Source organism: Thunnus thynnus, chromosome 8, assembly GCF_963924715.1.
Source record: "Thunnus thynnus chromosome 8, fThuThy2.1, whole genome shotgun sequence".
NCBI classification, from domain to species: Eukaryota; Metazoa; Chordata; class Actinopteri; order Scombriformes; family Scombridae; genus Thunnus; species Thunnus thynnus.
Window position 1 is genome coordinate 6,864,421 of NC_089524.1, and position 24,688 is coordinate 6,889,108.

Genomic DNA, 24,688 nt, shown 5'->3' on the forward strand with positions numbered 1-24,688 from the left:
TTGTTTGCTTTTTTCTTTATTTTTTTTTTAGGGTTTTTTTTTCAAATATTTAAGATTTTTTTCCCTTTTTTCTTGCTATCCCTGCGTTTGGCACTACATACCTAGGGTGACATGTTAGATTGTTTTTAAAACAAACGTCTATTCAAAGCCTTCATCTTGTGGCAAGCAAAGTATGAATACAGCTAATAAAAATAAAGGTTTACATTTTTTTCCTCCTTACTTTACACATAAAATAAAAACACTTTTTTGGACCCCCTCAAAAATGGGGGTATTAAAATATTTGACATTTGTATCACAAATCAATGTAATGAGACAAAAAAATAAAACATAAAAACTGTACAAAAATGATAAAATTCATTTTAAAAATCCTTGTGATCAAATGATGCAAAGAGTACATAATGCTGCTTTGTTTTGTTGTTACTGACCATGAACCCGATTTTAAAAGGAGCTGCAAATTCATTTCTTCTGCTGGATGAAATTCAGATTGACTTGATGTCTGACGTGGGGAACCAGCGGGAAGTTGGGATTAGGATGCACCACAGAACCTGAAGGAAGGAGGAGAGAAGAAAAACAAGTCAAGAGACGCAGAAAACTTGTGATTATTATAATTCAGTAACTGTTCAGGTGGGTCAGTAAACCAAAACTAATCTGGTAACTTTATGGTTCAAAAAGTTGTATGTCATGTTTTGTATGTCTGACACAATCAATATAATCCAGAACTGATGATGCATGTCATTTCTATTCCCACAGTCCTTTTAAACACTGCTGCTTATAGATTATACAAAATGAAATGATTCGTTATATCTTTTATTATATTTATTTTTACAATAGTTAAACATTACTAACAAGGTTCAGTATCTTGCAGCAAGTCATAAATATAAATGACTTAATGACAGCAGACTGTTTTCAGGTGTTTAAGTGTATCAGAGACCAGCGTAAGTATAATATTTGACTGTCAAAATGCAAATATGTAAAAGTTTTGGATCCAAATTTCAATGTTTACAGCTAAATTTGGAAAAGTTTACCAGATGATGTGAGAACTTTTTATTTAATGAAATGGAAAGAGGAGAGATGAGTGATTTAAAAAATATTTATAATTTGTTTTTATTATTATCATAATATGTTGCTTCTGAAAATGTATTTTTACCTTATTCTCTCAATTTTGGAAAATTTGCCTGCATGTGTTTGTTTGTTTTTTGCTTTTTCATTTTGTCCTTGTAAAGCACTTGTTTATCTCTGGTTTTGATAAGCGCTTTATAAATAAACATTATTGTTATTATAATAATGTATTTAGTATTTCAGTCAGTAACGTAGCCGGAGTGCAGCAGTTTTTGTTGTTGCTGTCATGATCTGACGCCAGGACTGATAAGGACATGAGTGATTTTAACTTTCTGTGTTTCTGTATGTCCATGTTTCCTTGGTGAATATGTCAAAAAGTGTGTTTTGTGTAAATTGTTTTATGACAGAATAAATCCAAACTAATACTTTTCCCTGTTCATCATGTATGACCTTGTGCCACGTAGGGCTTGCTGGGCTGGTAGCCTCCGTTGCCCTGCTGGATGAAGTTCTGGGGCATCCGGTAGGGCCAGGATGGAGACAGAGTATACTGGGGTGTTTTATTGTGCTCCCATAACCGATGGCCTTGGTTCACACCGACGAACTGGGTCGGGTGGCCCGAGTCTGTAGAGACGACAACAAAACACATTCAGTAACTCGCATTAGAGACAGTTCGATAAAAAGTTCAGTTCATGTAAACCAATCGGAGCCTCTTCACCGGTGAAGTAATGAACTGCCACCAACGTCCCAAACAACTGCTGCATCTCACCTCATTTAAACATCAACTGTCTCTAATTATCAGGTTTGATCAATGTTTAGAACCAGTAACCAGCTGCCTGTATACTGGCTGAGAGGAGGTTTCTATTATCAGATTAAACCTTGCTTGAAAAACATCTCACTATTCGATTTATATTTCAATTTACAGCAACAGTAAAATAAAAAACAGGCAAGAAAGAAAAAACCTCACATTACTTATTGTTACTTATTACGTACTAGGGATGTGCAGAGGGTCCAGTATTTGTATTTGTATCTGTATTTGTTGAGGCAGCAAAATTATTTGTATTTGTATTCGAATAAAAGTGGAAAGAGGTTTAAAAATCCTGTTTTTGTTTTTATTACACTTTTAATTTTAGAAAATTAAAGTGTTACAATAAGTGTTCATGAAGTGTTCTCTTGGGAGCACTTCATTTGTGTCAGTAGTTCAGCTTTATCTCTGGGGAACACCCCCAACTACAGGAGTGATGTCCAAATAAGTAAATGTGCGTCATGTAGCAGGTGGATGTGACTCCCCTCATTGAGACCTGCTGATAGAGTAACAGTGAGACTGAGATAGTGATGTAATCGACCTGTGCGCTGGTATTTAACTTCCCGAAAACAAATAATTTTTAAAATATTTGTATGAAACAAATATTCGTAAAAGCCCCACTATTTGTGCTTTGCCGAATAATGTATTTGTATTCGGGCACACCCTTATTACTTACATTACTAATGTGCCTCTGTAATATTTTGGTTTAGAATCACATTGATTTTGACATCCTGCAGGATCTAAATGGTTCGAGACCAGTAACCATTTAATTTGTGGTCATTTTCAGGATAGTAGGGCAGTGTTCAGGGGTTAAAGACCAGTGTTGGGCTACTTTTCATTTAACTTTTATTTATTTTTATTCCAGGCAGGTTACTTTTTGTACTGTTGTGTTTTAAATCACCGCCTCCTTTCATCAGAACATGTTGAGTTTGAGTTCGGATGGTTCAGCTTAACACTCAGTGACTGATAACTGATCATCAAAACCAAATGTCATTTCACTTTATTACCACCAAGTAGAAACTTTTTATCCTAATCCAATTATTGTTCTGACATAGTTCTTTGATAAAATATTTCTGCTCATGAGTCAAAACTTTTCATGTCTAAAAGACATTTTATGATTTCTATTATAAACTTTTCATTATTGTAACTGTTGTTGAGTTGAGCCTGATCACACTGATAAAACACAAGACTGGAAACCTTTTCCTGGATGAAAATTTTAAATACTTTTATAATAATTTAGCAGATTCTAGGCCACAGGTCTAAACCACAGGAAGATACAGAGAGACAGAAAGTGCCACCAAAGTTCACCCAGTGAATACCTGACTTGACTACAGTGCCATTTCCCATGAGTGACCCAGCTTGTGCCATGTGGTTGTGCCAGTGTCCTTCCCGTCCAGGCCCGCCGATGCCCAGCTGTCTCCCCGCCGGCTGGGCGAAGATGATACTGGGGTCGTTCAGGTTCATGGGGCTGGGGTTGCCCCCTGAGCCTGTGGGACTCCCATTCCCCGACGCCGAGCGCAGAGCGAATTTCAGGCCGGGCGGGGAGGGGGCGGTGGGAGAGGACGTGGTGAGGACTGGTCCGTGGATGGGCCAGGAGGTGGAAGGGATGTGGACTGGGTGATGAGGCTGACCCTGCGACTGGTGCTGGTGGGAGGGAAGAAGCCCCAGTGTGGTGAGTGCCCCGGGATGGTACTGGCCTGGGTGGGACGTAGGGAAGCTGAAGAGAGACAGGGGGACCTGCGGGTGAACGGGCTGCTTCGGGGGACCAGCAGAACTGGTCTTACCGTGGGAGGGCTGGGGGGAACTGGAGGACTGGGAGGAACTCTGAGGGACACTGGTGGGCTGCGGGGAGTAGGGAGGAGTCTGCCGACTGTCCGACTATCAAGAAGAAACAAAGAAAATATTAGAAACAAGGCTGCACCTAATGATTATATTTATTATCGATTAATCTATCTTATTTTCTCGATTCATTGATTAGTTGTTTGGTCCATAAAATGTCAGAAAATGGTGAAAAAAAGTGTCGATCACTGTTTCCCAAAACCCGAGATGCAACCTCATATTTTGTTTTGTCCTGACAAACCTTTAGATATTCAGTTTACTGTCAGAGACTAAAGAAACCAGAAAATATTCACATTTGAGAAGCTGAAATCAGAGAATTTGGACATTTTTTTCTTAAGAAAAATGACTCAAAACAATTAATAGATGATCGAAACAGTTGGTGATTAATTTAATAGTTGACAACTAAACGATTAATCGTTGCAGCTCTAATTAAAAATAAATAATCAGACACAGTCACGTGTATGTCTATATTCAAGGCTCTATAATGGATAAATCTGGTGATATTCAAATGTGTTCGTATTGTCAACAAAAAACAGCACAATGACCTATAAATTAATTGATCTACTACTAAGGTTTGTGTGTGAGAGGTTGATATATCTTATTCCTCTGTGCCAGAGAGCTTTGTTGTTTTTCCAAAAACCATTAAAACACATCAATGAGTCACACCGCTGCACTGGTTGACATTATATCCTTCATTATAACGAAAACATGTGCTGTAGTTTATTTTGACTCCATCCCACACATACACACACACACACACACACCGTCCTGCTGCCAGAAATACTGAAGCACCAAATGTGGATTCATCCACTGCTGAAAATAGTCGCCCAACAAATGCACCATTTCCTCCTGTTTGCAAAAAACTACAGTGACCAGCTGTTTTTTTAAATGTACTGTGTATTCATGATTTACATCTTCAGTGCCTCAGACAGTGCAGGAAGTTACATTAGATACGTTGTTGGTTTTGATTTTAATGTTATTTGTTGACAGAAAGTAAAACATTGAATATTTAACAGTGAGGTTGGTGGATTATCCAACTGTTCCTAGAAGGACAAGGTGTTGTAATGTAATTATTTTAATACTGCAAGCATGATGAATAAATTAAATTAAAAACCAAAACTATCTACATGATCTATACCGCTAGAGGTGAGTGAGAGTGTTTGTTTCTAATGTGGGTGATCTGACCCCAGTTTAATGTCTAACTGGTGTACTCACACATTCGGAGGGTAGTCTGGTCCTTCCAGGTAAGTCTGCAGCTGCCTGGGGAATGGGGATGGACTGGGAGCTCACCATTGTTCGTACCATGTGAACTGGGGGAAGAATAAGAAAACACATAAGCAGTTTTATTTGGATCTTCTAATGCTATAAATATTAGCTGTGACAGACAGATGACAGTAATATTTTGTTAAGCTTCTGTGTGTTAGTTAAACTTTGTGGATACCTGGTGCCCCGGTGACCCTCTGTTTTAGATGACGGTACTCTGGACAGTCCCTTCGTACGTGACCCATGTCTCCACACTGGAAACATCGTCTGTCCTTCGGCTCCCGCTCCTCGTCTTTTACATCCTCGTCTTTGTCGTTTTCCTTCTTCTTCATCCTGGCGTAGAAAAAGTTCAGGGTACGACAAAAGAAAGATTTTTAAAAAATCTGAAATATGTGAGCAAACATTGACAAGAAAGAAAAATGACAATGGTTACTGTAATCAAAGACCATTTAAAATACTTGTTTTTCAAGTCAAAGCACTGTGTTTTTTTTGCTGTGTCTCAATAAAGTAGTAACTTGGACATATTCAGTATTTTTCTTGGCTTAACAATTTAAAAATTACGTGAAAAGGAATGAACAACTTAAAAGGTATACTTTGCAGGATTTTCCTGAAAAACAATGTATCGACTCGTACAAAAATAATCCCTCTCAATCATCACTTATGACCCACTAGAAGTGTGTGCGGGTGTATTTATCTTCAGAGACTCTGCATGTATTTTCTTATTATTTTGCTGTGTTCGGGACGCTTCTGGGTGTCAGTCTTTGGGTGGTGGGTGTGTAGCCAATAACAGCGTTCAGGGTGTGAGGTCAGGACTCGTAGCGTAGCGACGAGGTTACATCACTGTCTCTGTCTCTCTCCTCTGCTCCGCTCTGTCTCCGTGTCATTTATGTATGAAGAGCTGCAGGTCTGTGTGTGTGTGGGGCTGAGCTACACACACACACAGAGCAGAGAGGCAACAGCGGACAAGACAAAGCTCTGCATTCACACAAAATCTGGCAATGCAGCACCTTCCCGCAGGGTTGTGTGGGCGTGGGTGTGTTTATTTGCGCTTTAGAGCGTAACCACCATGACACAATCAGAAAATAATGTTTTGTCCATCTGATTCACTGCTTTGTTCTCGCCAGCACCGCTCTCTCTCTTCATTCACTCTCTAGCTCTCTCAACCACCGCTGCTCTCTCTCTCTCTCTCTCTCTCTCGCTCGTTGAGCCGGGGAGGAGGAGCCAACTTTGTATGCGATATGTTTACAAACAACAGCCGACAAATCCTGCATAGTATACCTTTAACTTAAATGGAAACATGTTACCTCAGCTGAAGCATCAGGAATAAGGAATTTCCTGTTAGTCTACTCCTTTCTACAGTCTTCTTCGTACTGGCCCTTTAGTCTCTCCTTTCTTCACTGTCAACTGTTCTTCTTTCACACTTAGATAGTGATGAGTTTTTTCTGTCCCTGTTTTCTGTTCTTTCATAACTCTCCATTTTAAGACCTTTTTTTTTTTTTATTTGTGTCATTTTCTGGGTTGTGTGTTGGTGTTTATAGGAACTTATAAACTTAAAATAATGTTTTATGTGATGCGCAAGCATGTTAGTGAGACAAAATGTATAAACTCCAACAGAAATACAAATTTTGTATGAAGCCTATGAATAAAAGTCTGGTTATAATTACAAGGAACAAAGAAAAAACAACTGATAAGCAGTTTTATACCATCACTAACTGTGTTCACATGATGATAATGACAATATTTACTGATAAGTTAGTTTACTAAGAGCTCTCAGACCTGCTAAAAGTAATGAAAGGCTTGTGTACACTATATTTTAAATAATGGTTCTCAACATCACTTACATTTCTGAACATCAAATGTGATAGCAGCTACATGCTCACCTGGTAACCATGGTAACTATCAAAAAGTGTCTGACAAAATGGTATTGATCCCTTACTGTACATATTTGAAGAATGCAGACAGTGATGCTTTGTGAGAAAGCACAAAGTAGAAATTATATAATTTAAGACATTTTTATTACTTCTCAGTGCTGCCTTTTAGGTTTGTTTTGGCTTCTGAGTCGTATGTGAGAAATGTTTTTCATGACATGAGAGGACAACCTGCGTCTCTTGGGACAGTCCTTCATGTAATGTCCGATCTTCCCGCAGATCCTGCAGCACCTGTCATTGGGCGCCAACTCGCCGTCCGTTAGAACCTTCGAGTCGAAGAAGTAGTCCTGCAGCAGAGACGGTGGACATTTCAGAACACAAAGCAGACAGCTTTTGAGCCTTTTTAACTAATCGTGTAAGCGGGGAAATTGAACCGCGAGTGACGTACCACTTCAGTGCTGGGGACGGGGTAGAACGGAGTTCCAAACAACTTTCTCCCATTTATAAAGGCCTTCATGATGAAGTTTGTCACTGGAGGAGAGAAGAAAGAAGGCATTTGTAATTTGCAACAATTTAAGTCATTCAAATACCAAAAATCAGTTAACGGGCAAAGTCTGAAAACACCTTATGTGTTTATTCCCGAAGATTTTGATGCGACTTAATTTAAAATGTCTGAGAATTTTAAACTGAAATCTTCAGGTTTTGATCAACTATGTCAGAATGAAGCACTTACTTTTGCGAGAGACTCCAGCACCGAGATTATGATTTAAATCAAAGGGATCTGAAGAGAAAGACAGATGAGTGAGTGGAAACTGGCTGAAACATTAGGAAGTTTGTTAAGACAGAGAGGGATAAACACCTTCTATAGCGATACATTTGCTGGTCCACTGTTTCTCAAAGGTGGTGAGACGCTTCCTTTGACGGATGCTGATGACGTGCTCTTTGAAGTCAAACTCTTCTGTGTAAAAGCGTAAGAGACCCAACCACAGCTCCCCCACCGACTCCGTGTTGGGCTGCAGCTCGGACAGACGCCGACGCTGCGTGGACAGAAGAAACGCGCTTCGTTACAAACTTCATCCAGGAAAACAAGAGGATACGGCGGCAGATTTGGACTACATTCATTCATAGTTGAAAGAGAACTCACCAGATCCTCAAGGTCATCAAAAAAGAAAGCGTTCCAGCCATCTACCATCCGCTGGGGAACCGTGTTCCCGTCAAAGATCTAAAAAGACATCGCGCAGAGCTATTTATTCTGTCCTCGAAGCCAAACACACATTTATGGTTTAGGTGTGACTCATTTCTTTCTGAGTTTAAAGAGAGTTTAAAGGGTTTGGTTGTTAATCGGCGACGGTTACCTCCTGCAGGACGGGAATGACTGGTGGCTGCCTCTGCTGCAGGAAGTAAAGCACCATCAGGATGTAAGCGTAAGACGACAGACTTCCTCTGGACGCGTCGCCGATGTCACAGCGCTGTGAGGACAGAAGCAAGTCAGTCACACAGCAAATGTTATAATGAATAACTGCACCAGGTTTTATTTAGGCCTGCATTAACTGTTTTATTGTACATTTGTTTTCAGCAGAAACAAGTAGTGAACATTAACATTATCATTCGTTTGGAGTCGTGTTTCTGTCCACCTGGTGAACGTTAGTCCAATATTCACTCTCTTTTAGCTCTGTTTTTGGTCTCCACCAACTCCTGAGGGAAATATCTGGCTCTTTAGCTGCTAAATGCTCCACTGTGTTCACCAGCTAGTCTACAGCTAACTGTGTGTGTTTGCCGTTTGGTGCTGAGCAGGTAGTGTACAGTGGCTTTTTAGAGCTTCTTCTCTGAAAACAGCTGCCTGCTGCGGCCCAAAATGGCACTATGAGAGCACTGAGAGTGAACCAAAACAGTAAAGTTGCAGCCAGACAGACAAAAAATGAGCTGAAACTCACTATAAAGCTCCATAAAGCTGAGGGGAGCTGTAGGGTGGCTTGAAACTTGCTAGTATTTGCTAGGAACTTGGCAAAAACTTACAGATGGATCTCTGAATAGTTAGTACAACATGTTCCAGGTGTCTAAATGACATTAATTTTTCTGGATGTCAGAATAGTTATTAGATATTTTCAGCCAGAGCTCTTGAATGCCAAAGCTGAATTGACCAAAAAACAATCCACTGAAGTTATCGGTTTGTAAACTGTCACCTACCTTTGCAAAGACCTTCATGGTGTATCCCAGGAACTGCACGCGTGGGTCCAGGGCTGCGTATGTCGCCAGCATTCTGGTGTTGTGTTGAGCCTGCAGAGAAATATCAGTCCAATATAATAATTCACCAAGCACTTGTCGTGTCTCTAAACAGTTTACATAGCAGATAAACTGAAGGCAGGTTCTGGTAAGAGGGTCTCGTCGCTCACCAGGGTGTTATAGAGGCTGATGTCTCCCTCTAAACCACTCTGTCTGTGTTCGAACTTCACAATAGGCACTTTAGCTGTTGTGATAGGCAAGATGTTCCTCAGACCTGTGATGTTGGAGAATGAGAGAACCAGTCGGGGTGAGTCCTTGACACATACAAATGTCTTATACTGATGTCTATAAATGACTTAAATAGAGATAATTAGTAAAATGTTAATTCACCTGTATGCTTCTTTAATACTTTGGAGAGACCTTCGATGATCTCCTTGCAGTTCAGTTTCTGTTGATTTCAAAATAAGATTTGGATGAAAAGAAGGGTCACATCTCTAATCCCGGTGAGGAAGTGTCAGCTGTATCAAATAGCTGTGTGTGTGTGTGTGTGTGTGTGTGTGTGTGTTTTCAGTCTGCCTACCTCTGCAGTCTCGTGACCCTCCAGAGTCATGCAGATGTCAAGGTCGCTGTCGCGGAAACCGAAGCCGTTCTTGGAGGAGCCGAACAAGCACAGCTGAGCTTTATCTGCGGATTCAGACAAAAAAGGAAGAAAAGCTCGTTACTGTGCAAATGTAAAAAAAACACACATTCTGTATCATTATCAGAAATCCTCAAATAAAAACTGCCTTTTCATGTTCTGTCTCTCTGAACAGATAAAACATGGTCCCAAATACGGTCTAGAAACAACAACAACAGCAGCACAGTCGTGTCACACTCACCACTCTGCTGCTGATTTTCTCATTAAAAGAAAAGCACCGGCTACGAAACCGGTGTCATAATTTACTGACTATTGACACTGAACGGTAGTCTGTGCCAGTAATCCACAGGCTGTTGGTCCGGACTGGTTTTCTGTGCCAATAGTAGTTGTTTTATTGGTGCGGAATGGGTTTCCAGAATTTATTGCTGTATCTACCACTAACTGGATATTTTTTTACCGTCACATCGGGCATTTTAGCGCCATTAAACAGAACATTTTTTCCACATTTTAACCCAAACCGAGTGGTTTTTGTGCCTAAACCTCATGGGAGGGATCGGCGTATCAAATGCAAGCACAAACGTTAAATTTGATCAAGTGATCTTGAGCAATCAATACCAATGCGCATGCAAATTAATTCCGTACAAGCAATAAACAAACTATTGACACGAAGGAATCCGTACAAATAGCCACTTCCTATTCTGATTGATTCTACTTTGCTGTTCTTCTTCTTAATAAAAACCTCAACAATTTCCGCACATTTCACAAAAAAAAGCCCTGCAGGGAAGACACTGTGTCTCATAAACTGTTCAAAGGCTTTTAATTTGAAACATGCAAAGCAAGCTTTAGGTTTGAATTAACAGTAAACAGCTAATTAACACAGCAGGAAGGGAGAAAACAGGCAGGCTTGTGGCCAAAACGTGGTAAAAACATGAAATAAACATTAAAGACTTAAGAGTTTTCTCTTCATTGGAGGAAGACAGATAGTTCATGTTAACGCTCACCGTTGTACTCCTTCCTTATGAACCTCTCCAGGCTGGCGAGGATCTGCTCCCTCTTCTGCTGCTCAGCATGTGTAGGTGACAATTCATCTACAAACAACAGAGCAGAAAGTCAATCACATAATATTGATTATTTAAAACTGATTCACTTATCTGGAACAGGTATATTTAAAAAAAAAAAAAAAAAAAAAAAAAAAAAAAAAAAAAAATCAGTGAATACATACAGTAGCACAGCTTGCAGAGCCCGTCGAGGATATCTCGGAAGCGGTCGTTCATGGGAGGCAGAGGCTTCAGCTCAATCTTCTTAAAGTCTTCGGGACACTCGTCCTTCAGGTGACCATCTCGTTTGCAGATACTGCAAACGACAGTCGGAGGCTGGAACGAAATTATATATCCGGTTAGACACGACTGTTCACTAGGGCTGCCCGCTAATAGTCCACCAACTGCTAGTCGATTCGTTGGCCAAGTTTTCATTGGTCGGTTAGTCGCAGGAGAAAAAAAAACAACCCTGAAACTCAAAACCTAGTATCTGGCTGGAAAGTGCATGAAACGTCTGAGGGCTTTTAATTTGAAACGATGGATACAGCTAGCGGTGAAAAGTAGCGTCACCCGGCTGACCAATGGCATAACTTTATCACTCAGTCAGTGAGTTGGTCCGCTGTGATAACAGAAGCACTGATTCCTCTGGAAATATCGCTTAGTTTTGGCACTTTCCCGCCGCCTAAAATGAGAGACGGGACTTAACAGAACTAACTGACCCACGGGACTGATGACTCAGTCTTCTTGCTGGTTGTTCCCACATATTCAGAATCATTAACTTTACCGCTTTTGCCGTTAGCACTGTTGCTAACAGGCAATGCTAACGTCAGAAGCATGTGTACGGTTGTAAAATGTAAATCTTAAAGGCTCATTATTACAGTTTTGTATTTCTCTGTGACGTAGCACAATGTTAACAATATTAGTTATAACATTCTTTCTCAGCCCTGAAACTCAAACCATTTTCTGATGCCCCCCCAAACAAATATTTAAATAATTTAATTAATAACATAAATGTGCAACGACTAGTCGACTAACAGCTTGAACTAACGACTACTAGTCTACTAGGACAATCTTTGGTCGGGGGCAGCCCTACCATCGATTAATCTGCAGATCATTTTCTCAGTTTATCTATAAAATTTCATTAAATATTGAAACACTACTGCTATATTTCCCACAGCCCAGGGCGACGTCTTCAAATGTATTTTTTTCTCTGCCAAAGCCCAAAGATATTCAGTTTACTCTCATGTATGACGAAGAAAAGCAACAAATATTCACATATGAGAAACTGAAATTAGCAAATGTTTGGTATTTTTGCTTAAAAATAGACTAAAACCATTGATCTATTTAATTCTCTGTTGATCGACCAGTCGATTAATTGTTGCAGCTCTACTCTTGATTCTATGCTGCTGATTTCATTAAAATAATGTATAAAAAGGGTGAATGTGGCTCATTATTACCTTCCCGCCAGTGAAAATCATCTTATCAAACACATAGTGCAGATCCTCTGATGCCACAATCCCCTCTTTGTCCGAAACGCCGTTCTCCTCCCCGTCCTCGTCCTCCCCCTCCTTGTCACTGTCCAGCAGGCCGTTGGGGGAGAGGGAAGCGCTCGCCGGCCGCTCAGCGGATCTGTTCTCCTCACTGAGGACCAGGTCCATGAGGCTGGCATCTAACATCTCCTCATCATCCTTCTCTCTGGACAGATCCGAACCATCTTCGTCGTCGCTCTCAGGTTCTTCGTCATCCTTTGACCTCTTGAGCCCGCTTCGCCTTTTTTCCCCTTTCCCGTCGTTCTCTTCCTTGCTCTCACATGCGGCCTCCTTCTTCTCTACTCCGTCCAACTTGGTGCCTTGCTTGCCAGCCTTCTTGCTCCTCTGACGCCCCCCCGTGCCTTTTCTCTGAGGGCAGGCGAAGTATTTATAGGCTGTACGGAAGCGCTCCTGGATGTACTCGAACACCATTTGGCTGTTCAAGCTTCGTGCAACGTTCCTCTTCAAGGCAAAAGGATCTTTGAAAAAGAAAAGAAAGACACCGAGAGTCAGTTTCTACCATTTACCCGGACATGTATGACCAACGTGCTCGTCTCTTACCTTCGATAGCGAGTCTGCGACGAGGCCAGTTCTTCACTTCCCTAGAGAGGAGCTCCTTTAAGCGGATGCTGATGATGAATTCTTCCAGAGCGAACTCCAGCGTGTAGAAACGCAGGAGCTCCAACCACAGCTGGCCCAGCGACACACTTTTATCCACATCCAAGGTCAGGCGGCTCTTTAAGAGAAAGTAACAAGGAAATAGTTTAAAGCTGGCAAAGAAAATCAAAGAGAAACTTTATATTAACACTTATGATTTTAAATCTGAGTTACAGCCGGACTCACCAAACCCTCTGAATAGTGAGCGTCGTCAGATTTGTTCTGCTCTGGTTTGGGTCTGCCTTCCCCTCTGGCCTCGTTCCGATTCTCCCCTCGTCCCTCGTTGGAGCTCGGAGGTCTGTGCTCCCACCGGACAAACATGTCCGCCGTGATTCCGGTCAGGTGATACTCATCCACACGTTTCAAGTCAAAGCCTTCGATCTGGAAAAAGGACAAAAATGAAACCAAACTCAGAGAAAACTTAGCGGTAAGGGTTTCTGCGCTGTATCGTCATGTTGTTGCTGGTGACTTTAAGACTCGTTTACGACCTGTGTGTTCCTGTGCTGTGACTTTTACAGTGGTGAGTTTTTGCACAATAGTTTATAATTCCAATAACTATCATAGTACAGGTTTGAGATCACTTTTCCTTTTTGTGCAGACACATGCTGGGTGGAGGAGTTGACAAACAGGCTGAACCTGCTGCTCCTCGTATGAAATCCTCTAGACTCACTCGGCGCGCTTACGTGCAATGCGAGTAAACCGGTTATGTGGGTAATCGGGGAACACGTTTACGTACGCTGTAGTAATCTGGTGACAGAAGGTGTTAAGTGACAGAAGACGCTGCGTCCTAACCTCAACGCCTCCACAGCACAAACGCCACACCTCCACGCACTGCTTTCACTGCTGATGATGCTAAGCTGCAAATCCTATTGTTTGCTTGAGTTGACTTTACTTTCAATAAATTACTTTTGTTTTAAGTAAACTCTTGCATGAACTCCCTTCCTTGTCACATTCCCTGAACCAAGAAATTGCATTCAAACAGCCGACAGAGTGCGAGTGGGAGAATTTTGCTGCTTTTCATGGTTTCATAACATTGTTTACAGAATATCTTTGGACCGCTGGTCGGACAAAAGACATCTGGATGTCAACTTGGAATCTAGGAACCTTGGACGGACCTTTATCTCAATTTTTAGACATTTTATAGCAAAACGTTCTAACTGACGGATTAAAAATGAAAATAACTGTTGTTATAATGTGGTCAAATGGTGCATCCTGAATATACAAGTGGATGATTGTGGATTGTGGATAATGGGATGTTTTGGGATGCAAAGGACATGCCAGTTGTCTCCTCCAAATTCAAGTAAAGCCTTTAAAATGGATAATGTTGTTGATAATGGGATGTAGAAATGGGGCAGGCCTTATCTGTCTGTTATAAAATCTTGTAATGTGGACTTCAGACCCTGAATCGGGAAGCAGATTCTGTTCAGCGTATGCATCATCAACCGGGACAGATGTTGTCCCGCACCTGGTTTAAATCAGCACAGCGGTTAGCCACATCGCTCACCCAGGTACCGTCATTACACCTGACTCACTCTGCTGTATCCTGGGCTCATAGTGATACAAGCAGCCTGAGGGTTTGAAGAAATGAAAGTATATCTCAAGGACAAAAACCACGTGAAACAATTGTTGGCACCTACACTTATAGAGGACTTCTTCCTGGTTGTAAAGCTCCTTCTTCCTGTTGGTTTTCTATCAGTTTCATATCTTTAAGTAACTATGAATATGCATTTTATATCTTAAAGAAATTAATGATTGCAGCTGCATCCAATAAGTGTTCATCATTATTATTCAAATGTATGCAGCATAGTGGTAACAGTCTTGTGTTTTCTCTGCAAGACAGTTTTACAACAACATCCTGTGTTCAGCCCATGTTTCCCAACACACAGACCTGAGCAGAGTGGAAGCCTTTCTCACAGAACAACACAAGGCACAGACGAGGAATGTGGGTCATTTTAGGATTACATTAAGTGGGCACACACTGTCCACATGACTTACACTACTAATATTGTTTTCTGAGCTTTATATCCAAAGAGAGACTTTCTATTTTGAGTTTCCTTTCCAATAAAAAAGGTTTGTTATTGCTTTACTGCCTGCTTACAAAGCTTCAAGACTATTTGTTTTATATGTAGTCGTTTCTATGAGTCGTTACATGTTCGGGTGGGTCGTTTTCAGAGGTCAGCGCACATAAGGAGAGGCAAAATGACAAGTTATATATCGACAACTCTGTGGCGACGTTAACGCTTTACCTACCCAGCTGCCCAGGTAGACGGGGAGGATGGGCTCTTTCCTCTGCTGCAGGAAGAAGATGACCATGAGGGCGAAGGAGTACGAGGGGATGCCGCCTTCAGCCTGGCAGTCGATGTGACACAGCTGCGGGGGTAAACCAACGAGGAAGAGATTGCGTTCAGTTAGTTTGCTTTTTAGGCAGAATCTCAAGTAAAAATGTACTTAATTGGTTCAATTATCAGATCTTCACTCATTATATGCTAAATATTGTTACTACGGCTTTTATTAAAAGTTTTTTCCCTTATCTGAATCAAGGGCCCAAGGGTGACTTGACTTATTTTCAGCATTTTTTTTTTTACATATATATTGTGTGTGCTTTATTTTTAAAAACTAACTCAGGCAAAAGAAAAATAAGTGTTTGGTAGTAGTGAAAAGGGACAAAAAAAATCATGTCTCATACCTTTTATTTTCATGTGTATTATTTAGCTTGCTAGCTAGCTTAGCTTTAGGACTGACATTGTACATGTGTGTCATTTAACATGATTGTCAAATTAGCAACAGACAAAAACAAACACAACCTTTCATTTTAAAACCACTCAATAGAAGTGCGATATACGACATTCAGCCTGATTTAGAATGTTAATATAGCAGCCACCGACTATTTGCTATGTAAAGACATAGTGGAGTAATGGAGACCTGAGCAGAGAATGAAGTCACACTCCCGCCGTATTCTTTGTTTTGATAGTTAGTTAGTGCATTTAAGTCCCTCCGTGTCCTCCTCGCATCCGTTTTCAACATGGCGGCCGGGTCACAAACTTTATCACATTACAGCTAAACAGTAGGCTACGCTAAAATATGTTTCTGACAACATTTGAGGCGAGAAACAGGCAACTGCCTAGTTTGACAGTTTGATCTGAGTTTTGTGAGCTGTCAGTTCAGGCGCCGCTATCTTTTTCCTCCCAAACTTTATGAAGTCAACAACACACACATTTGTTTCGGTCTGAGATGCTGGTGCTATAGTGCGACATCTAGTGGGGCCCCCCATCACTTACACTGAAATGTCGTATATTGCACCTTTAAAGTAAATGCAGTTTTTCTGAAAGCTACAACCTGTCAGCACCTTGCTTTTGTTCCCAGGTGTCTGTATTTGCTGATATGAACAGGAAAATGTAAACCAATGAGCATCTTTAACACATTCTCATACACATTAAAGCCAAGTTGAGGCTCTTTATCATCTCTGTGCTCAGTTGATGTGTAGGTCCCGACCTTACCCTTGCCCAGTAGCGGAAGGCCAGTACAAGGGGGACCAATCTGGGCTCCAGTTTAGCCAGGGCTGCCAGGTGATTGGTGGTGAGACAAGCAACATCATTGCCTGCACTCACTTTGCACATCAAGCCACTGCAGAGGAACAGAGGAGCGGGAAGACAGCGATGAACGGCATTAGATCATATTCTAAATGTTAGATTAAACCTCCACCAGTTGAAATCTTGCTGCAATATCTCGATGTATTTAAATAAGCAGTATATTGAAGAATAAAATCAAAAACATACATATGAAGTGTTTGGTTTTAGATTCTCTTTCTATATGAAAACTGCTGGAAGTGCTTGCATCAAAGGTCAAAGGTCAAAAAAGTGCTGTTACATAAGCACACAAAAATGAAATCATCAAATTTAGCTGACTGAGATGAGATAACCCAAAAAGGGACCACAGGTAGTTTCATAACATCAAAAGAAACTGTACACGTGTTCAGGTCTTTTTTCACAGTCGAGCGTGTGAAACGCGGGGGTGATTGGACAAGGTCCAGCGGAGGTACGACAACTTCCTGTTTCACGGTGAAACATGCAAATCTACTGGCACACCACATCAAGGGCCGCTCCGTGACGAGTCAAGAACATGAAGTGACAAAACAAAATCGACACTCACTTGCTGACATCCCGACAGAAAACGGCAGGAACTTTGGCATGAAAGTCTGACTCAACCTCAGAGAATTCAGCTGCAAAAGAAAGAAAGACAGAGAAACTGATTCAATCTGACTACAGACAAAAACATGTTTATACAACTTAAATCGTTCTTAAATCATATAAGTCAAGGTGTGACTTACGGCTGTTCTTGAGGATTTCCAGCACTTGAATCAAGACCTCAGGTTGTGTCATCTAAACAGACAAAAATGAGAGGAAGTGAAACTATAAGACCCAAATGTAACTGTTGATTTACACACTGTAACTTCCTTGACACATAACGTCATTATGCTGTGACTTGATATTATTTGAGATTCAAAATTTAAAGGTTTTATTTGTCAAATGCTCAAACATAGTGTCCAGTGAAATACAGACATACTGTTGAGAATGAGCTAAAAAGGCTAGCCTGCAATGCTAATTGGAATAAAAGTAAGCAAATTAGAAAATAAATATATAAATGTACTATAAATAAAAATACTATTTCAAAGAAAAAAAAGATTATAAAAATATGTAACATAAGTACATCTGCCGTGTACAATTTTTCAGTGTCTAAAAAGATGAAATGCATATATAAATAATAACATTTTGTATGAGCTTGAACGTGCAGGGTGGTGCAAAGGATTCACTATCCCGACTGAAGCAGGAAACTTTTCCCCTCCGTTGGGACATGGAGCAGACTTACTGAGGAAGGGTAGGTGACATCGATGTTGATGTCACTCGTCTTGAAGGCAAATCGGGTAAGACAGGAACCATAGAGACGGAGAGAACAGGCTGTAAAAACCAAAGAAAAGACATTTTTTTAAAATCACTTAAGCGGGACATGAAATGTTTTTCAAGGTGTTTCCTCTTTCTAAACTACTTGCTGGTGAAATCTGAACCAGGCTGAGAGGCGTCATAGATGAACCTGAGAGGTGCTTCTTTATGATCTCCTCCATCCTGACGACCATGGCCTTCCGGATTTCGAAGTCCTCCTCTGAGATCCCCTGCTCTCTGGCTGTTTCCAGGACGGCGGCATCCACGGCCCTCAGCTGGGCGGGGGAGGGGGGCGGCAGGGCACGCAGTTCGTTCTCCTCCTGTTTTTCCTGACACAAGAGAAAGATCTTTAGAAAATATAATAATCCCTAAAACAAGAATGATTAAAGGATGAGTGAGAATACAAACCATTATGTTCTTCTTGTGTCTCTTCTCCTTGATGTGTTTGTGTGCTCCTTGGATGTTCTCAATGTGCACAGAACAGAGCTTGCATAAGTATTGGTAGTTCGGGTACTCGGGGGACTGCTGTGGAAACAAACGGAGGGGAAAAAAAAAGCGATCGGTTATAATGTTTTCTCGACATTTTTCCCTTTTGGAAATTTTGGGATTTATCGTTTCGTGCTCCGCCACATGATCACAAGCCGGTGAGAGGTGGAGATAAAAACAAACACTCGTGCAGCGCTGACTGGTGATGATTTTATGGGGCAGACGGAGACAAGACGAAAGTAAACAGACTGGTAGAACTGGGCTGAGACATACCTGAACCTTACTCTCAGGAACATTATTCTACAGAACAAAACTATATGGCAACTATATGTTATAGAGAATACAATCTTAACATCTTACATCATAATTAGCAGTGTTATGATTTAATTTTTTTTTTAAGTTGTTAGTACTCAGACAATTTAAAACTGGCTGTATTAATTTAAATGATAACCATTAAAGTATGTAGCCATCAGCCATGTACATTTTTTTCTAATACATGTGGTTTGATCTCAATTTTTTGGAAGTTTTATCCAAGCTAATAAAAGACGGTTGAACAGTTTCCACCAATTTTAAGTTTTTTTATATTCAAATCAATGTAATAAACTCTATGAAAGTTTCAGTTTTAAGTTTCTATTTCTATCAATTATTTAATCCAGATTAATCCTAGATTTTTCATTTAATACTCGACAGATAAATGTATTTATCTACCAACGTCTTTATTAATATATCTTATACCCTTTTATTGGTAACTATAGCTACTGGCTACTAAAATGCTATGGCAGCAACTAACAATGACTTAATTATTTATTGATCTGATGATTATTTTTTTGATCAATAGTCCATAATAAAAAGGTAGAAAATTCCTTATATTAAATGCAGAGAATAGCAACACATCCTCACGTTTGAGCAGCTGAGTTAAAAGAGTTTAATGATTAAACGATGATCGAAACTGTACAGCACAATAAATTACATTTGCATATTCAGGAGAGGTCACCATTTATTAGACAGGTCTGAATGAAAATGCAAATTACAGACTTTCAACAGGCACACGTTTGCAAATGACCAATGCTTCCCAACATTTAACTGTGCATAAAAGGAATGACCGGATTGCTTCCTTACTTTCAACAGTCGGTGGATGTAGTCTCTGTAGAGGCGTTCCTCTGCCTGTCGGAGGCCCAGCTGTTGCTCTGTCAGCGGTCCTTCCTCCACAATGGGCCTCACCTCTGTCCTCCCTTCAATAGACTGATGCATCAATGCTGCAGCTTTCACCCCTACTAACAACAACAACAAGCAGTTTATCAGAGACACATTTAGGAAAGAAGATGTAATCACCTCAGAAAAAATAAACCCACCATGAGACTTCTCCTTTGCTGGAGCGACAGTGGAGCTTTTCTCCTGCTCTGCGAGGCCTTTCTCAGGTGTACCAGGCGCTACGGGAGAGCTGGTCTCTCTGTACGCTGAGGGGCTGCTGTCTGCAGAAAGAGACGCCCTGGAGTCAGGCGCTTGTGCCGCCAGCTGCTGCTGCTGCTGTAGTTGTTGTTGTGGGCCTGCCACTTTTCCTTTGCTTCTCTCCCCAGAACTAGTTCTTCCACTTAGTCTGGTGAGCCTGGAGGGCCGTCCTCTCCTCTTGTCGGGTGTATCTGCGGAAGTCCTGCCTTGCCCGCGACTCCCCTGGCCGCCTATGTTATGTTCATCCTTCACAGCGGTGGGGTTTTCTTTGCTGCGGCCGGCGGACTTGGCGCCCTCTCTCTGCGCGGGAGCCTCTTTATTCGACTTGTCGTTGGACGAAGCTTTGGCTCCTCGGGGCTGAGACTGTTTCACTGATTTTACTGGACTTCTGGACCCATCCATCCCTCCTGTCCTGCTGCTCTTGTCCCTGGTGGAGTCAACACCACGCTGAGGATGACCAGGGAGGCAGGCTACCTAAAGTCTGGGGTTAAAAAAAACAGAAAAACAGCACAGTGACACACTTCCGTTGTTAGCCTATCATCTTGCTGCTGTTCCTCTCTCTGTCTTTTAGTGCGTTCATGCTGCCTCCACCTCCCCATCACCCCTTTATCTTCACAGATCCCTCAGTTTCATCACTTCATCAGCCTCATCAGCCACCATCATCACCAGTGTCTGGACTCCATGGGGGGGGGGGGGTTTATTATGCTGCTGTAGAATCTAAGCGCCAAAGACTTTCTTGTCGAAGACGTAATTAGCACCGTGTCATCTGTTATAATAAACAATTATCTTTACTTCATTCACCGTGTCTCTGCTGATTAAACGTCTAATGGTCAGTGGGAACAGGGGGAATGATTACAGCATGAAAAATGTGTGTCAATATTCATTTGGGCTCCTGACTACTTGAAACATTTTAAAAACCCATCCTTGAAAACAACAACAACAGCATTAATTGGCTCCCTTCAGCTGGAGAACGAGCTTTCAGTTTCTATTCTCCATAAATCTGGAACAAACTCCCAGAATACTTGAGGTCTGTTCCAACTTTCGTTTCTTTTAAATCGAGACTGAAGACTTTTCTGTTTGCCGCTGCCTTTTATTAGGCTAAACAAAATCTTATTCTATTTTTACTTATTTTTAATTGTGTTTAAATGTCTCTTTATATTGTCTTGTGTTTCTTTTACATTTTGTCTTGATGCCTTTTATGTTTGCCGTGTTGTTGAAATGTGCTATACAAATACACTTATCTTACACACAAACACACCTCATATGAACAGATGTTGTGGCCAAGTCTGTTTCCCCTTCAAATAACATGTCCCTCATCGTTACCCTCCAATGCTTGAGAGTTTTTAATTTCGAGTAATGTTTGGTTATGTTTCGCTGTCAGAGGAGACAGATTACGGTTGAGGGTTTAGGTTTGATTCTGTTAAGGTAGGAGGAAAAACACAAACCGCAGAGGAAACAGATCAGTTTCGGTTTAACTAGTGACCCTGTTAAATCAAGTCAATTTTAACAACACTGACAATTTGACACTTAATATAGAGAAACTCTAGACCGCACTCTTTCATTTACAGAGACTCAAAATTCCCCCATGAGCAGCATTTAGTGACAGCGGCGAGGAAAAACTCCCCTTTAACGGGAAGAAATCTCAAAGGCCGTCTGCCTTGACCGGTTGGGTTGAGAGAGAGAGAAAGAGGGAGAGAGACACTGAGATGCACAGAAACAATAACAATAATAACAACAGAAATATGACTAGTAATAATAATAATAATAATAATAATAATGTTAACTGGCGACTTTCAGCCGATTCAGCCGTGGTTGCTCGTAGTAACAACAGCTGTTGAAAACACAAACAGACCTCCTAAAACCTTTAACAATTTTATTTTAATTAATACTCACCAGTGTTTATTATCTATACTAACTATTTATTTAAGTTAAATTGTGCTCAGCAAGACACATTCACCTGATGTTTCATATAATGTGGGAAACAAACCGTAGCCTATAAGTCGGCAGTGCAGCTATATCCTATCTTATGATTGAGTTATCCTCAATCTGAAAGTGGCCCACATTCAAACAATTAACCCGTTAGTTATTGGGTGCACACAATATGGTCAGTTTGTGGCTACATATTGTGTATAAACTGTGTCACATGGCCAGTAGCCACCCGGTTTGACCAGCCTACGGTCTGTTTAACTTGTGACTCATCAGTGTGGGATAAGTTACTGCAGCCAGAATCAACGTTTACTCTGAAATTGTTTAAAAAGATTTAATTTCAGTGAAGAAATGTGAACGCGTCTTGTTGGCGACGCAGTTTAATTTACACTATGTAAGATTTTTAAAAAAGGACCAGACGAATATATCCTGTATTGACCATTCAATGTAAGAGAATTTAAAGCTTTTATGAGCTGTAACGTGGTCTGTACGTGTTTTCAGAAGCTGCCGTCACTACGAGCAACCACGGACGCATTTGGCCGAAAGTCACCAGTTAACACGGTCCCTCGTTAAACCAAAACACCTGTAATACTTAACGTTACCCCAACTTCTCAAACAGAAACTAAAAAAAGGGCTCACCACGCACACAGATATATCGACTTGAAGAAATGCTCACCATCGAAACCAGAATATGTTTCCTGTGTTATAGGAAGGCTTCACGCTGACTTCCTGGGGACTCTTTGCTGTTAGCTGTCTCCGTGAGCTTAATTACCTACCGTTAGCCGCTGTGCCCGGTTGTCCGGTTGAGCTAACAGCTAACGGGAAATAAATAATACTGGCACCCAGTTGCCACACAGCAGCAAGTCATTAAAGAGAGAGAGAAAAAAATCCGAGTTCGATCTTTACGACACAGACGAGCGCGTCTAAACTTACTTTCGAGCTCTGAAGTCGATTACGGATTATTGTTTAGTTGTCTCCATGGTTCTGCTCTACATGGTGTTTTTCAAATCCCACGGCCCTGGTCAAAACAGCAACCATTGACGCCATGTTAATACATTACCCCGCTGCATTGTGGGAGTGCCAGTGATGCTGAAGAGGGGCGTGTAACGTGCTGCGTTCAGGTGTCCCTCGGAAAACTAGTGTAACGTAACTACAGTATTCACGCCCCTTTATTTATTTATTTTTTAATTTTTTTTTGCAATAATTATTAAAAATTGGAAATTCCAATGCTGACAAAAGTGCAGGGACAATTTAACATCGTTAACTAATAAAGAAAAATTAAAAGAAATAATACTATAATTATAATAATTAGGCTACAAATGTATAGCAATAAAAAGTTTTTTTTCTATGGGTACTTGTATCACATACAAGATCAATTCATAGTGTGTGTCATATTAGCCAAAATTATTTAAAGATCCCCTCCAGACACGTTTCAAAAGTAGTCTGCAGTGGTGGAAAGTAAGTACATTTACTTGATTACTGTAGTTAAGTACATTGTTGAGGTGCTTGTACGTTATTTGAGTATTTCCATTTTATGCTACTTTATACTTCCACTGCACTACATTTCAGAGGGAAATATTGTACTTTCTATTCCACTACATTTATTTTTAAGCTTTAATTACTTTTCAGATGAAGATAAAACCAGTGGTCTCCAACCTTTTCGGCTTTTGACATCTTATTAAAAGCAGTGTGTAGTCTGGGTCACATTTCAGATGTCTATAAATTGTTAACAGCTCCACCAAATAGTGATTTTTCCCTCTAAATTTCTCACATGGTTTCATTTCAGTAAATGTTCAAATGATCCAATATTTCACAAAAAATCAAAGATTAGGGAAAAAGTCCCAAAACTGAAAACAGATTTGTGTACCAGAACTTTGTTTTTTTTTCTTCTTTCCTCTCCCATTAATCATCTCACGATCTTTCAGATTTATCTGGTGACCCTTTGGAGGGTACCCACCCCTAGGTTTGGAACCACTGGACTAAACTAGCTAACTGTATATAAAGTAGTTGAAACTAGCTCCACCTCCAGCAGCTACAACAGTAACATGCTGCTCTAACGCTGATGCTTCAGTATTAATAATCTAATGATGTCATATATAATAATATATCAGTCAGAGGGACCAAACCACTACTTTTACTGCAATACTTTAACTACTACTTAACTTAACCAAAAACAAAAACGTTTAATTACCTCATAAAAATTCTTTAAATTACACTTCCCGTTCTCCCTCAATGACAAATCCTGAATCTATGAATATGCAAATGTTTTTCATTTCAAAAGTTTTACTGCTGGACATAAGATATCTCTTACTTCACTGTAAAATTAACTCTCAGTGTTTGTGCACCGGAGGCTTCAAATTTCGTCATCACACTCGTGCAAAGTGCATGATGTCACAAATCCTGCTCGTAGGTACGTACCTTAAACTCAGATTTTCGGTGAACACAGGGAAACTTTCCTCTTTCAGCAAATGAATGTGGAAACAAACTCTGCACCTAAAATATTCAGCACAGAGAAGAGAACAAAATCCAAGTGATGTAACAATAACCAAAACACATTTCTGAGTGGAGGAGGACATTAAAGGAATAGTCTTGGCCAAACAATGTGGTTATTTTCTTTTTCCCTTTTTTTTCCATTGGTTTGTCAGATAAAAATAAAACACAATTCATTTTTGGTATATTTGAGGTCAGATGGACTGGAAACATTTCTTAGCATTCAACAACTACACCCTCTCCATCCCACAAGAAAATACTTATTTTCTGTAAAATTATATTTAGGCTACCTATATTCTCTTGGTTCTCTGAAACAAATTTAAAAAAAGTGTATAAGGCTGATTAGTCTATGGAATTATCTTGGTTACAGACGTATGATTTTATTCACAAATATAGTGAGTGTGCTGGTTACTCCAAAGGGTTATGAAAAGCTAAAATGATTTAGAGGTGTAATCTCTTTTCTCTTTGTAAACCTCCATTACTGAC

At 40.5% G+C, this 24,688-nt stretch overlaps 1 protein-coding gene across 6 annotated transcripts; it reads right to left on the reverse strand.

Moving 5' to 3' along the window:
• tut4 (terminal uridylyl transferase 4) lies at window positions 1-22,792 on the reverse strand. Of its 6 annotated transcripts, none has more exons than XM_067596264.1 (30): window positions 22,646-22,792; window positions 19,690-20,267; window positions 19,457-19,611; window positions 18,260-18,376; window positions 18,003-18,180; window positions 17,781-17,869; window positions 17,242-17,293; window positions 17,064-17,133; window positions 16,412-16,538; window positions 15,165-15,284; window positions 13,101-13,295; window positions 12,819-12,993; window positions 12,186-12,736; window positions 10,914-11,064; window positions 10,693-10,779; window positions 9,635-9,738; window positions 9,445-9,502; window positions 9,225-9,328; window positions 9,019-9,108; window positions 8,187-8,300; window positions 7,976-8,053; window positions 7,691-7,868; window positions 7,565-7,612; window positions 7,280-7,362; window positions 7,063-7,178; window positions 5,142-5,296; window positions 4,916-5,010; window positions 3,181-3,739; window positions 1,510-1,680; window positions 1-545 (listed from the first exon to the last, which is right to left on the reverse strand). In XM_067596264.1, exons 2-30 carry the CDS (start codon window positions 20,186-20,188, stop codon window positions 457-459), a joined length of 4,608 nt encoding a protein of 1,535 aa, XP_067452365.1. In that variant the 5' UTR covers window positions 20,189-20,267; window positions 22,646-22,792; the 3' UTR covers window positions 1-456. The 6 variants fall into 6 exon arrangements, with proteins under 6 accessions (XP_067452365.1, XP_067452366.1, XP_067452370.1 ...); XM_067596265.1 differs by having other exon boundaries at window positions 19,457-19,608; window positions 22,389-22,783; XM_067596269.1 differs by having other exon boundaries at window positions 3,646-3,739; window positions 22,389-22,783.
• Between the last annotated feature and the right edge of the window lie 1,896 nt (window positions 22,793-24,688).

Coding starts and splice junctions, on each gene's coding strand:
- tut4 (XM_067596264.1), bottom strand. CDS start 20,188: ATGGATGGGTCCAGAAGTCCAGTAAAATCAGTGAAACAGTCTCAGCCC. Junction 13,296..15,164: donor CCGTCTACCTGGGCAGCTGG/GTAGGTAAAGCG, acceptor TCCTTTTTCCAG/ATCGAAGGCTTTGACTTGAA. Junction 1,681..3,180: donor TGGCACTGTAGTCAAGTCAG/GTATTCACTGGG, acceptor TCGTCTCTACAG/ACTCGGGCCACCCGACCCAG.